General features: G+C 36.4%; 1 protein-coding gene across 1 annotated transcript in view; it reads left to right on the top strand.

Annotated features, from left to right (window-relative positions):
• Positions 1-11543, top strand: part of TBCA (tubulin folding cofactor A) — a 32064-nt gene extending 20521 nt beyond the window's left edge. The window contains exons 2-4 of the mRNA XM_042825887.1: positions 1249-1354; positions 9929-10015; positions 11305-11543. Of these exons, the coding sequence (XP_042681821.1) occupies positions 1249-1354; positions 9929-10015; positions 11305-11385 (274 nt within the window). The 3' untranslated portion in view covers positions 11386-11543. The remainder of the gene's footprint in view (positions 1-1248; positions 1355-9928; positions 10016-11304) is intronic.
• The last annotated feature ends 709 nt before the right edge of the window (positions 11544-12252 follow it).

Genomic DNA, 12252 nt, shown 5'->3' with positions numbered 1-12252 from the left:
CCATGAAGCTCTCTACAAGACCTTTATTTATTCTGTTTTCATTTGTATAATACATTCTTTGCTTCCTGGATCTGATTATGTTCTTTTGGCTATTAAGTTCTTCTTAAACAGTCTTATCTACTCTGGGCTGATCTGATGATTGCTCTTGTTAGGCAAAAGATTTTCATTGCCATGCTTTCAGATTTGTAGTAGCATCCTGGTGTTCATTTTGGTTCTGAATTAGCTGGTCATTACTTTGTTGTTCTCCCAATCCTGAAGGATGTTTTGGTGTGAATTCTAGAATTACATAATCCAATATATACCTAATGAACATATGTAACAAAGTGGGAGATGTAAGAACAAAATTGCAATAACAACAAATAATTAAGCTTGATAATGGAATTAGTATGTTACTATTACTGCAGGGCATCAGTTTAGACCTTAATCTTCCCTTTCGACCTTCAGTATTTTTTTATTGTTGTTGTTCATCATTTGCTTATGCCTGTGGAAAATGTTCACTTTGAATCCAAAACTGAATTTCAAATTAGTCTAATGGACTTCAACTATTGTTCTCAAAGTTAATTTTTGAAGACACCAATTTTGTTGGTGGCTTATCCACATTTAAGACTTGCACGTGTTTTTACATTGGCCAGTTTAAGTGGTATTCATGGTTTGCTTTTGCTTAATAACATCAAACTGTACTGATAAAGCAAAACGGAAATAGCTGTATGTTGCATTTATCTCTGTTGGCAATATAAGAAGGGCAGAAAACATACATTACTCTTGAATATAAGCTCATGCAAAAAGCATCCTGCTCCCAAGTATGAGCCCAATGGTACACATTTCTGTGAGTGCATTGTGCTCATCACTGATGAAAATGCATAGCAGATGGTAGTAACTGTTGAAAATAGTGTTTTCTAGCTGAGTTTGCTCTATCAAATAGTCTTATTGTGCTCTTGGTTCGTGTTTCTGTGGAAACAAATAGGAAGCTTACTTTTGGAATGATCTACATATATAGATAGGCCCACAAAGAATATTTTAAAATATTTTTATTTGAATAATTTTTGTAAGAATTATTATATGTTATAGTTAAGTTCAGCATTTCCTAGATGCACTTCTTTGCAGTGATTAAGAACCTTTTTTGTCATATAAGGTCATGTATTATGTTACATGGCTGCAGCTTTTGGGGTAACAGGAATATTGCCATCAATAGTGCAACTTCTTGCTGTGATGGAATCACACTGACACAATCACTTGGTGTAATTGCAGATTGGCAAAAGAGAAAGTTATGTATGAAAAAGAAGCAAAACAACAAGAAGAGAAGATTGAAAAAATGAAAGCTGAAGCATGCGATGACTATGGAATAAAAAAGCAGGTAAACCATACTAAAACTTGTACAATTCTTTTTTGCTTTGATTTAATGAGTCTTAAACAAAAGAAACTCCTGTACTTTTTTTTCTTCCCAGGCTGCTCCAAACTAAAACCTGCCAATTACAGAAGTCACAGCATACATTTATAGAAAAAACTTCCTGCCCTTCAAAACTGTTTAATTATAAGGAGATTGTGTATCGGTTAGCACTTGGTATCAGAAAGGCCATTGCTAACACTGTGTATCAGGCTGTCTCAGACTCTTTCTCAGATCTACTGGCAATCTGAAAATGAATGTTCTGGATGTACTTAGCTAACATAAGTGCTTAGTGATAAGTGCAAATGTTACTGTAAAGTGAGAAGGCTTGTTAACACAAAGAAACCTTTCAATTCTGGTCTATGCTAATATCACTGTTTAAAAAACACAGATCTCTAAGAGAGAGCAATAGGTGTGCACCTGCTCCTAGTAGTTACTACTGTTATGAAGGCACTAATAAGCAGGATCCACACTTTAGTTTTAACGTGCTCAAGAATGTGATTTGGAGTCATTATTACAGTATGAACTGATTTTTTTTTTTAGAAGGTTTCTTGCAAAGGACAGTGATGTCAGACAGTTGGTACCTGCCCCTTCAGAAGACAGAGGATTGCCAAGTTTCCCTGTCAGTGAGGGGAAAGCTCGGGTTTGGGGGATTCACTTACATTCTTTACAGCAGTTTGGCATGCCTACATTTATTTCGACCTTTACATTCTTTTAACCAAATATTTTATTTTATTATTCTTATATAACTCCTGGCTTTAATTGTTTTATATAAATTTTTTATATATTTTTTTTATATTTTATTTATTTTTTATATATTTTTTATAATATTTTAACTATGTCTTTTCTCAAGCATTTCCTAGATAGTTTTTCTTAATTCTTAACTGAAACTACATTAAAATTATTTTTACCTGTAAGCAGGTTTCACCTGACATGAGTCCAGCCTCACCTTACAAAACCTCCTGTTTTCCCAGTTGTCTTAGAATAATGTAATATTAAATATAAAAATAAAAAACAACAACAAAAAAGATAAGAGAAAGTCCTTTTAGAACAAAGTGAGATAAAATCAGATTTCACTCCATGTGCATATGTCTTGTCTTGTTTTCACTATGATACAGAAGAGAAACACAAGCATGGAATTTCTGGAAGATGTTGTATTTATAAATCTAAGCTGTCTCTGCCTCACCACTGGCTGAGAATCCCAAGGAAGTCTTCCTGAAGATCTGCTGGTGTTAACAATTATTTGACTATACCATGATATTTCTTCAGTGATAAGCAAGAAATCATCAAAGTCAAAACCAACAAAGTCTGTAAATCTTTGTTGTGAAATGAAATGTCACATGCTACTTGAAGGCATTCTCAGAGAGTGGTACAGAAAACTTCAGAGTGAACAGTCTCAATTCATTCACAATTGCCTGATTCACTTTAATGCAAGTCCTCCAATGGTATCTGTTCTATTATATCACTACTGCAGACTGAAAGTCTTTATGTCATGAAGAACCTGGAAGCCTAGAAAGAATGAGTACTCTTGTACTAGAGTCAAATCTGATTCACTAATCAAAATTGTATCGTATCAGGAGAGTTTGCTCAAAAAAAGATATATTTTGGATGGATTTTGAATTTTGAGAAGTTCTTCAGTACTTCTGAAGTTACATATTCAGGAAATGGTTTTAGGTAATAATTCTTAATCTGAATTTACTTTCAAATATGGTTATAGTATTTGTTTCAGTAAAGAAAAGTAGTATTTGGGGGATCACAGTATCACAGAATGGAAAGGGTGGAATGGACTTGTAGAGATTATATGGTCTAAACTCACTGCTCCATCACCTGCACAATAAAGAAGTGCTTCCTGATGTTTACCTCTTATGTTTCAGTTTGTGCCCATTGCCTCTTACGTTGCCATTGGGCACCACAGAAAAGAGCCTGGATCTTCCGTCTTTGTACCCTCTTTTCAGATTTTTACAGACACTGGTACGATCCCCTCAGAATCTTCTCTATGCTGAACAGTCCCAGCACCCCCACTCAGCTGCTGCTTGTAGGATACACGTTCCAATTCATCATTTTTGTGGCCCTTTGTTGGGCTCTCTAATAATTTCACATCTCTCTTGTAATGAGGAGCACAGAATTGGATGCAGCACTTCAGGTGTGGCTGAGTAGAGCACAAAGGATCATGTCCCTCAACCTGCTGGCAGCAGTTAGTCTGAGGCAGCCCTGGATACCGGTAAGCCTCTTAGTGGCAAAGATGCACTGCTCTTTGGACCCCCAGGTCTTTTTCTGCAGAGCATCATTCTGTCTGGGTGGCCCCCAACAAGCCCTGGTGCCTGGGGTTGTTCCTCCCTACCTGCATGACTCTGCACTTCTCTTTGTAGAACTTCGTTTCTGCCAGCCCATTTCTTGAGCCTGTTAAGGTCCCTCTGAATGGTAACACAACTTTCTCAGGTATCTGTCTGTCTTCTAGTATTGTCTACAACTTACCAAGGGTGTGTTCTGTCCCAATGTCCAGATTAATGAAGATCTTAAACAGGACTGGACCCAGTATTCACCCCTGAAGTACTCTGCTCATTACTAAAGGCCTCCAGCTAGACTTTACACCACTGATTGCTACCCTCTCAAGTCCAGCTGTTCAGCCAGTTTTTGATCCGCCTCTCTGGCTGCACATTCAGCCCATATTTCAACAGCTTCTCTGTTGGGGTGTTGTGGGGGACAGTGTCAAAGGCCCTGCTGAGTCCAAGTAGAAAATACAACTCCCAGTCCACCAGGCTGGTGATTTTATCAAAGAAGCTGAGCAAGTTGGTTAAGAACGATTTCCCTTTGGTGAATTCTTGCTGACTATTCGTAAGGATTTTCTTGAAACTTAAAGGGAGAAGATAGGAATGAATTCAACCATTTGAGACTGCAGGTGTAACTTAAAGTACTATTTTAGCTGATTTATCAGCTGAAACACATATGCTTAGACAGATAAACCCATATTTCGTGCAGGAATGCTTAAAATTCTTGATCCTTTGTGTACCTTTTAATGTACAACTATTCTCACTTAGCTTTCTTAGAACTGTGCAGTAAAATTAGGGTTAACAGCTTGGAAGTGACTACTGAAAGTTTTACTTTGAAATGAGTGATGCTGTTCATAAGGCATGGGCAGACTTCAGCATGTGACTGCACTGTAACAAAGTGTCAGTGTCAGTTCTTCTGTAGAACAGGGGCAAGAGCTATGTTGCGTATCTCAGGAAAGAATCTCTAGCATTATGGAGCAGGGAAGTCCTTTCTTTCCTGTTAATTACAGTTGATTAAAAACAAAACAAAACAAAACAAAAAAAAAAAAAAAAAAAAAAAAGCACTCTTCTTATTACTTTTTTTTTTTTTTTTTGTCTAGATGTGGATGAAAAATTCAAAAATAGAACTATTTATGTGACTCAAATTGGCAGAAAAAAAAATGTAATAAAAGAACAGTATTTTATGGGAAAAAAAAGGTTATGAGAGAAAAGGAGGAAGTTTTATGTATCTTAATAAGGTACTAAATTGAAAACAGACATTATAAACTGAGCTCAAGTATTTTATATGAAAATTTGGGGAAAAATCAAATAACTTCCAAAGTATTCTTCTAAATTCATATCCTGAATTTAGTTTCTGTGAAAGGTTATTAATGCTTCTGACTGTAGGAAGTAATGCAGTTGTACTGTACGGGGTATTGTTATTCTTCTTCATCTGTAAGCAGCTTTATGCTGCTGTCACTTATCAGTGACTTATATTAGAAACCAACTGTTTCCAGTGTTTCTGTGACTACTGTTTGGTCCAGTGCACAAATAACATCCTTTTCTACCTAGTGCTTTTACATCAAGGCATGAGAAGATGCAAAATATCTGAATTACCTACTTTTGTTTCCTCTCAGTGGGACTGTAGGTCATCTGTGGAGTTTTTATTATCTGTGAGCATTTTTACTGATAATACATTTCCATTTTTTTAATTAATCTGGATCTGCAAGATAACTATTACTTCTCATGCAGTGTCATTTCCAGATGAATTAAAAATCTAATGGACTTGACAAAGAATTTAATATCTGCGTGACAGAGTACATACAGTCTTGCTAATACCACTTTTCCTCACATATTAATGGAAACAGCAGTATTTTTCTTGCTGTGTTGAGAGGAAAGCAGACTATTACCTGAAACAGTTAAGAAAAAATACCTTTCCCACAAAGAAGATTAATAGTATCTTCAGCTGCATTACGCAAAACACTGCCAGCAGGTTAAGGGAAGCGATCTCTCCCCTCTTCTGTGCACTGGCACAGTTCACCCAGTGTGATGTGTCTAGTTCTGGGCCCCTATTACAAGAGAGGCATGAGCATGCTGGAGGGAGTCCAATAAAGTGACTTCAAGATGGTAGAGGGCCTGCAGCTCCTCTCCTGTGACAAGAAGCTGAGAGCTGAAAGTCTGAAAGTCTAGAAGGATCTCACCAGTGTCTGTAATACATTAGGGAAAGATACAAAGAAGACAGAACAAGGCACTTTTCAGCAGTGCTCAGTGCCAGGACAAATGGCAGGGGACACAAACTGAAACGTAAGAGGTTCTGTGTAAACATCAGGGAGTAATTCTGTGTTGTGCAGGTGATGGAACTCTGGCACAGATTGCCCAGAGAGATTGTGGAGTTTCCTCCTTGGAGAAACTCAAAAGTCCAGGTGGTCCTGTGATCTTCTTTGTGCCACTGTGCTTGAATGGGGATTTAGTCTAGATGACCTTCAGAAGTCCCTTCCAACCTAACCCATTGTATGTTATTATTTGTTTTCATTTGTGCAACAGTCAAAGGTTGTATGATTGTAAGGCAGTACTTAAATGAACATGTGCACATGCATATTCATGTGTTCATATAATTCATATATATCTATATATTAGTCATTCACATTCTTGATTTTCTTAGCCTTGTATGTTTAGAACACCGCTCCTTTTATACCAAGCATTACTGTCATCATAACTTGTGACCTAATAGCTAATTAGACTGTCTCTCTTCTAAGATCAAGGAATGACAGCCCCACAGGAGTTTTCTTGTTTTCAAACTGTTTGTGGATCTGCATATGTCTAAATCTCTTATTTTGTTGTGGGTCAGCTTAAAAGAAAAACAAAAGCTGCTTGAACCTCCTTGAAGCTTATAAAACCTGTCCCAATTATACAGTATTGGTCAGTTAGGCTGGGCAAAACTGCTTCCTGTTACAGAATTCTTGGTATTGGTGCTCATAAATAGTTCTGATCTGCCTAGGTAAGTTGAAATATTGCCACTGAGCTTCTATTACGGGACCTCTTAAAATCAAAGCTGCTTATGTCTAAAGCACAGCTTGTGTTCAGAGTCTCAGTTTTTTTTCTATGGAGTCATGTTTGGCCTGAGTACTTATTTTGAATGTGTAAAATGTTTTTCTGATTTTTGTTATGGTGCCCTTCCACTCAATCAAATGATAGGTTGGCGTGTTCGCATCTCTTTGGCTTTTCTGTTTCTAGTCCTGCTTTATGAGTCACTGCAATGTGGAATTTATGGAAAACAGACTAAATGCTATTGATATTGCATTATGCACGTCAGTTCTTTGACATTTGATCCAATTAATGAAAAATCCACATCGTGTTTAGTAGATAGGTTACATACAGTCCAGCAGTTAGAAAGCTCCGTCACTTCTGAGAAGACTGCTTTCCTTTGTAAGATGCCAAACATCTGCTCCCTTAGCAAAATGAGCTCAGTCCTGAAAAATAATGGATTGGAACTGTGGTTCTTTGAAAAGATATAACTGTTTTTTTCAATACTATTAAAGGAATTGGGACATCATTCTCAATGTAGTCACAGTAACTCTTCCGGTCTTATGTGCACTTATTGACAACATATTCAATTTGCTTCTATCTGTACATTTTTGTGCTTTATTGCTTTACCTTAATAATTTATTTAAATGCACTTCAGTTACTACAATTTTTTGATACCTCTGTTTAGTACTGTAATTCACAGAAATCTTAAAGATGTTTATGGCTATCTGCAGTTAGATCAGTTTCATGTAAAAATTTCCTCTGTGACATACTTACAGTTTAAATTTCTTAAAGTTGAGTCAGAAAGCTTTTAGAGTGTGCTGGGGGAGAAGAGAGAGCTGTTCTTTAATTTTCATAACTGTTAGCAAACACTGTTTCTTTAACCTAGGCATATCTAATTATTTGAGTTGTTCACTCTGTTTTGTTATATATGTTTGCAACAGTAAAACATTTATCAAGGACAATCAGTATTACTGGGAAAAAAGAATGGTTTGTACAGAAGTTATCAAAGTTTCATAAGTAGTTTGATAATTAATCTTGGTTCCACAAGGAATGGGGAATCTCTGCTCCATTCTCCAACCCTCTGCACCTACTGTATGTAACTCCAGTCTTTATCTTTTTTCCATTTCATATTATTGCCTAACTGCAGGCAAATGCAAATAAAACTCACGTAGCCTTTTTGATCTCAGTCATTCTTTTTTAAACTGAATGACTGGAGTAGTTCTGTTCTTCTCTTACAGCAACCATGACTACAGCACTCAGATTCTAAATTTGTATGTTTTTCCTTCAGATTGCTTACTCAGTGGCATGTATAAAATAAATCACTACTTTTCACATTAGCTAGCAGCTTTAAAGTACACAAGAAGTTAGCAATGTCACCCCAATCACCTGTGGACATTCTAACTCCTGTAGGCATTTTTTAGAGAACCAATTTGTGATACACAAAGCAAAAGTCATCATCTCATGTAGTTTGACATACTTAATTCTGCAGAAGTTACAAGCCTTTATTTGTTTACTGCTCCAAGTGTAATATGCAGAGTGTTTTATCTTATTTTTAATACACTCCAAACCTGTATTCGTCCCTGGAGATGAGGAAACCGTAGATGTATGTATGGACATGGTTTAGTAGGCAGCATTGATGGCAGGTGCCTGGTTGGACTAAATGCTTTTAGACATCTTTTCCAACCATTGCGACTCTACGAATGCTTAGAAGGAAACTAATATTAATGAGAATTAGGATTTGTGGGTGCTTAACTCTAATGTCTGTCACCTACCTTGCTTTAACAAATATGGAGGTTGTAGCAAGGTGGAGGTCAGCCTCTTCTGGGTAACTAGCAATAGAACAAGAGGTAAGTTGTGCCAGGGGAGGTTCAGGTTGGACATTAGGAATTTTTTTTTTCTCAGGAAGAGTGGTGAGGTATTGAACAGGCTGCCCAAGGAGGTGGTGGAATCACTGTTCCTGGAGGTCTTTAAGAAAAGGGTAGGTATTGCACTGAGTGGCATAGTTTAGTGCTGTGATGGTGAGGGGCTGATGGTGGTTGGACTAGATGATCTTAGTGGTCTTTACAACCATTATGATTTTATGAATTTTGCCCTAAATTCTGTGAAAGGAAGTTAAAAACACTGATAAAAATCAGTGAAAAACAGTGTTTTTGTAAAAAAATCATTGAACAAAAAGCTTAAACATATAACACTTAAGTACATGATGGTTATGTTTTACAACAAAAGGCCTTCTGGTACACATAGAACGTTCTTAGCCATAGCTTTTATTCCAATATGTGATGACAGTATTCCCTTTGACTCCCTTCAGTACAGCAAGAGGGAAATCAGAGCACAAGAATGATAGAACGTAATGAGCTATTTGATGCGAACACCTTATATTGCAGGTTATCAGGAACACAGAAAGAGGGTTCATATTTAAATATCTAACTAACCAGTTTTTATTTCTAAACAGATTAAACTCTCCTGAACAACTCTGCACATCCTTTCTTCTCAATGGTTAGATTTTAGATCCAGAAACGGTCCATGAAATAAATGTTCCCTTATATAAATCTGAAGTTATTTTCTTTAGGTGTTCAGATTCAGTGGGGTGCCAGTTTAGTAATTTTGTTCAAAGTGCATGGTGAGAATAATCTTTCTCCTAAAATGAAGCACAAGGATAAGTAATAACTTTTTATGCATGATAAGCATCAAAAATATGAGCCTGCTGGTCTTTGCTTTTCATTTTTCTTTACCTTTGTCTTTCAGTCAGAGCCTCCTGCGGCGTGCACACAATGTGATCAATAACTCAATAACTTTTTTCATGCAGTAATTATCTCTATGTGGTATTATCTGAACACTGTTTTTCTTTATTACCCAAAAGATGCAGGAGATATTTATATAACCAGCTGATCCCATTTTGGATGAAGCTGCTTCAAGACAGCAGGATAAAGTTTGTTTTAAATAGCCTTTTTTAACAAATGTTGTATGGAAAGCTTACAAGGTTGTACTTTTTTGTATGGGAAAAATATGGTAAATACTGTTTTCTGCTTAGTACTTTATATTTAATTAAGTACAAAGTAAGTGATGTTGTCCTGTAAATTAACAGAGTTTCAAGCAATTATGCTAAGTGAATGTCTTTTATTCAGAAAATAGGTACAACTCTTCTGAAGTTCCTGGGTGATGCTGGATGATGATTTGGCTACTGATTTTTCAGAGTAAAGAGTTATTTTTAAAAATAACATTCCTCTGTGAAGTACATTCTGATTTCACTGGCTTCCAATTGTCACAGGTTGAGATTTTACAAGAGTCTCGAATGATGATTCCAGACTGTCAGCGGAGATTAGAAATTGCACATGCAGATCTCACTCAACTACTAGTAAGTATAGCATCAAAACCCACCTCCCAGTAAATGCTGGAGTTGTTTGTTGGAAATGGATAAACATGCTTGTTTGCAGTGCAATTGCATCAGAACAGAACTGGATTGAAAATTACCTTTTGCAGGTCCAAAGACTGGCATCCTGTAACATACCTCTGCAGTCCAGCTGAGATATCTGCTTATGTAGACGTGGTCTTCCATCTGTGAAAATTCTGTGTATTAGTGTACTAGAGACAGTCTATAATTGGATTTATACCCCACATGCACTTCAATACTAAACTGCTAGAACGAACTCTCAAGTTCCTGTGCTCGTTGCATGACTGGAAAAAAGAGTTCACTCGCTTTACGTAGTCTTTCTAGCGTGTCCTGTAGTGAACTGAAATATTCAGAACATTTTGTCTACTGCTTTTACTATGCTACACACAAGAAACAGAACAGCTGAGTTGTTGCTGAGTACTGGTTAAGCTACTTGTTATTGTGGTGGGTGTTTTTAACATACGAATATCTTTGGGAATAAATAATATACAAATGGACTGACCAAAAATATACTAGGCTTGGATATTACTCTGTTTATTTAAAAGCTGAGTTTTAACCAAGAATTCTACCACACAGGTAAAAGCTTCTGTGAGGCTAAAATACATACTGTAAACTAAGCTTCAAACATATTTGATGGCTAAAATGCAAATCCCATCTGAATGGAAAGCTTAAAGCATCTTGTCCTTGAGTAGCATGCCCAAGATGTGGCAAGATTTAGGATCCTTCTGTCACTCAACTTGTAACTTGCCTGTTAGCTTGTCTAGGCTTCAGCAGCATGCGGAAGCAATGCTGTTGATCTATACTGCATGCTACACAAACTTAAAATTAGAAATGTGGAGAGTTACTATTATTGTTAAGAATTTGGAAGTCTTTTAGGGATTGTTTTATTTTCTTAGCACACCTTCAAAGCTTTTGTTAAAATAAACTGTATAGTTGTGTTTTTTTCAATTATCAAACTCTTTTAAAGTTTTTTTTTCTAATGGTGTTCTTGTTCTGAGTCTTGCTGTTATTGCTTCCAGTTGCACTTTCCTTGTTTTTTTATTTCAGAGAATAAAATGAAAGTATACATAAGTCAGATCTTCTCACACGACAGCTATTATAGCACACCTTAAATAGGACAAAAGAAATTACCTGTGCTATGAATCGTGTAAAACTGGTGTTTTCAATGCCCCGTGTGTTTCAGTATTTCCTCCCTAAATCCATTCTAATGTCAGTTATTTTTGAAGTATTTAAAATTTTGTTTTTAATTCCAGGAAAATGAAAAAGAGTTGGAAGAAGCTGAAGAGTATAAAGAAGCACGTTCCATTCTAGAGTCGGTGAAGCTGGAAGCCTAGAAGTTTTTCAGTACCCTCTTTATATGTATTAGCACTGGGTCCATTTCACACTTTATTTGACTGTAGCTCTGTTACTACTGCTGATTTGCTGAGGTTCTCTTTATGCAAACTAACCTCTCTCTAACTGCAAGATGCATCAAATAAAGGATGTTCTGAAACATCTGTGTGTTCCACATTCAGCCAAAATAAAAGCTTTTCCAGTTCACATCAACTACAAAAGGTTAAAAAAAAAAAAAGCTTAGATTAAGAAACAACGTACACATTAAATGTTAGCTATGTAAGGAATGTGAGGGGCTAATAAATACTTCAGAAATACCTTGTAACTGAAGTAATTTCAAGCCATTATAGCATCAACTCTGTACTGAAAGAGATGGACCGAATGACCCCTTTCAAAGTCACTTTTTTCCTGTGATGCAATTTATTTGTAATTTTATCAAGTATTACTCCTTGTTTATCTTTGAGCCCAAGATGGAATTAAGAGCTGATTCCAAACCTTTCTCAATTTGCCTGAGGTTGATTTGTAGAGCCCAATTCACACAACTGCCATTGATCAAAACTAAGTTACTTTTTCAATAAACACAATTTTGTAGCTATGTAGTATGTTGTTGGTTGGATCTGCCGGTAAGAGTTCTAGAGTGAACTCTGTTCATCTTGGCCTGTGACTTTTCTGAACAAAGTTCAGACCCTGAAAGAAAACACGTGGGTAAGGGAACAACGCTTGATCTGCATGAAAGATCATTTAAACACTATGTATACTATGTTCTTTCAGAATGGCTTTTTGAAACAGGAAACAGAACTGTTGAAGAAAGGTTTTTATGTTAGTTTTTCTAGTTTGAAAATTTTGTAGTGTGTTCCTTAACAGGAACA

The sequence above is a fragment of the Centrocercus urophasianus genome, unplaced genomic scaffold (genome assembly GCF_019232065.1).
Source record: "Centrocercus urophasianus isolate 14NV4802_14NV808 unplaced genomic scaffold, USGS_Curo_1.0 seq_25, whole genome shotgun sequence".
Taxonomy (NCBI): Eukaryota; Metazoa; Chordata; class Aves; order Galliformes; family Phasianidae; genus Centrocercus; species Centrocercus urophasianus.
The sequence above is the reverse complement of the archived record's forward strand: the minus strand, read 5'-3'. Positions and strand labels throughout refer to the sequence as shown.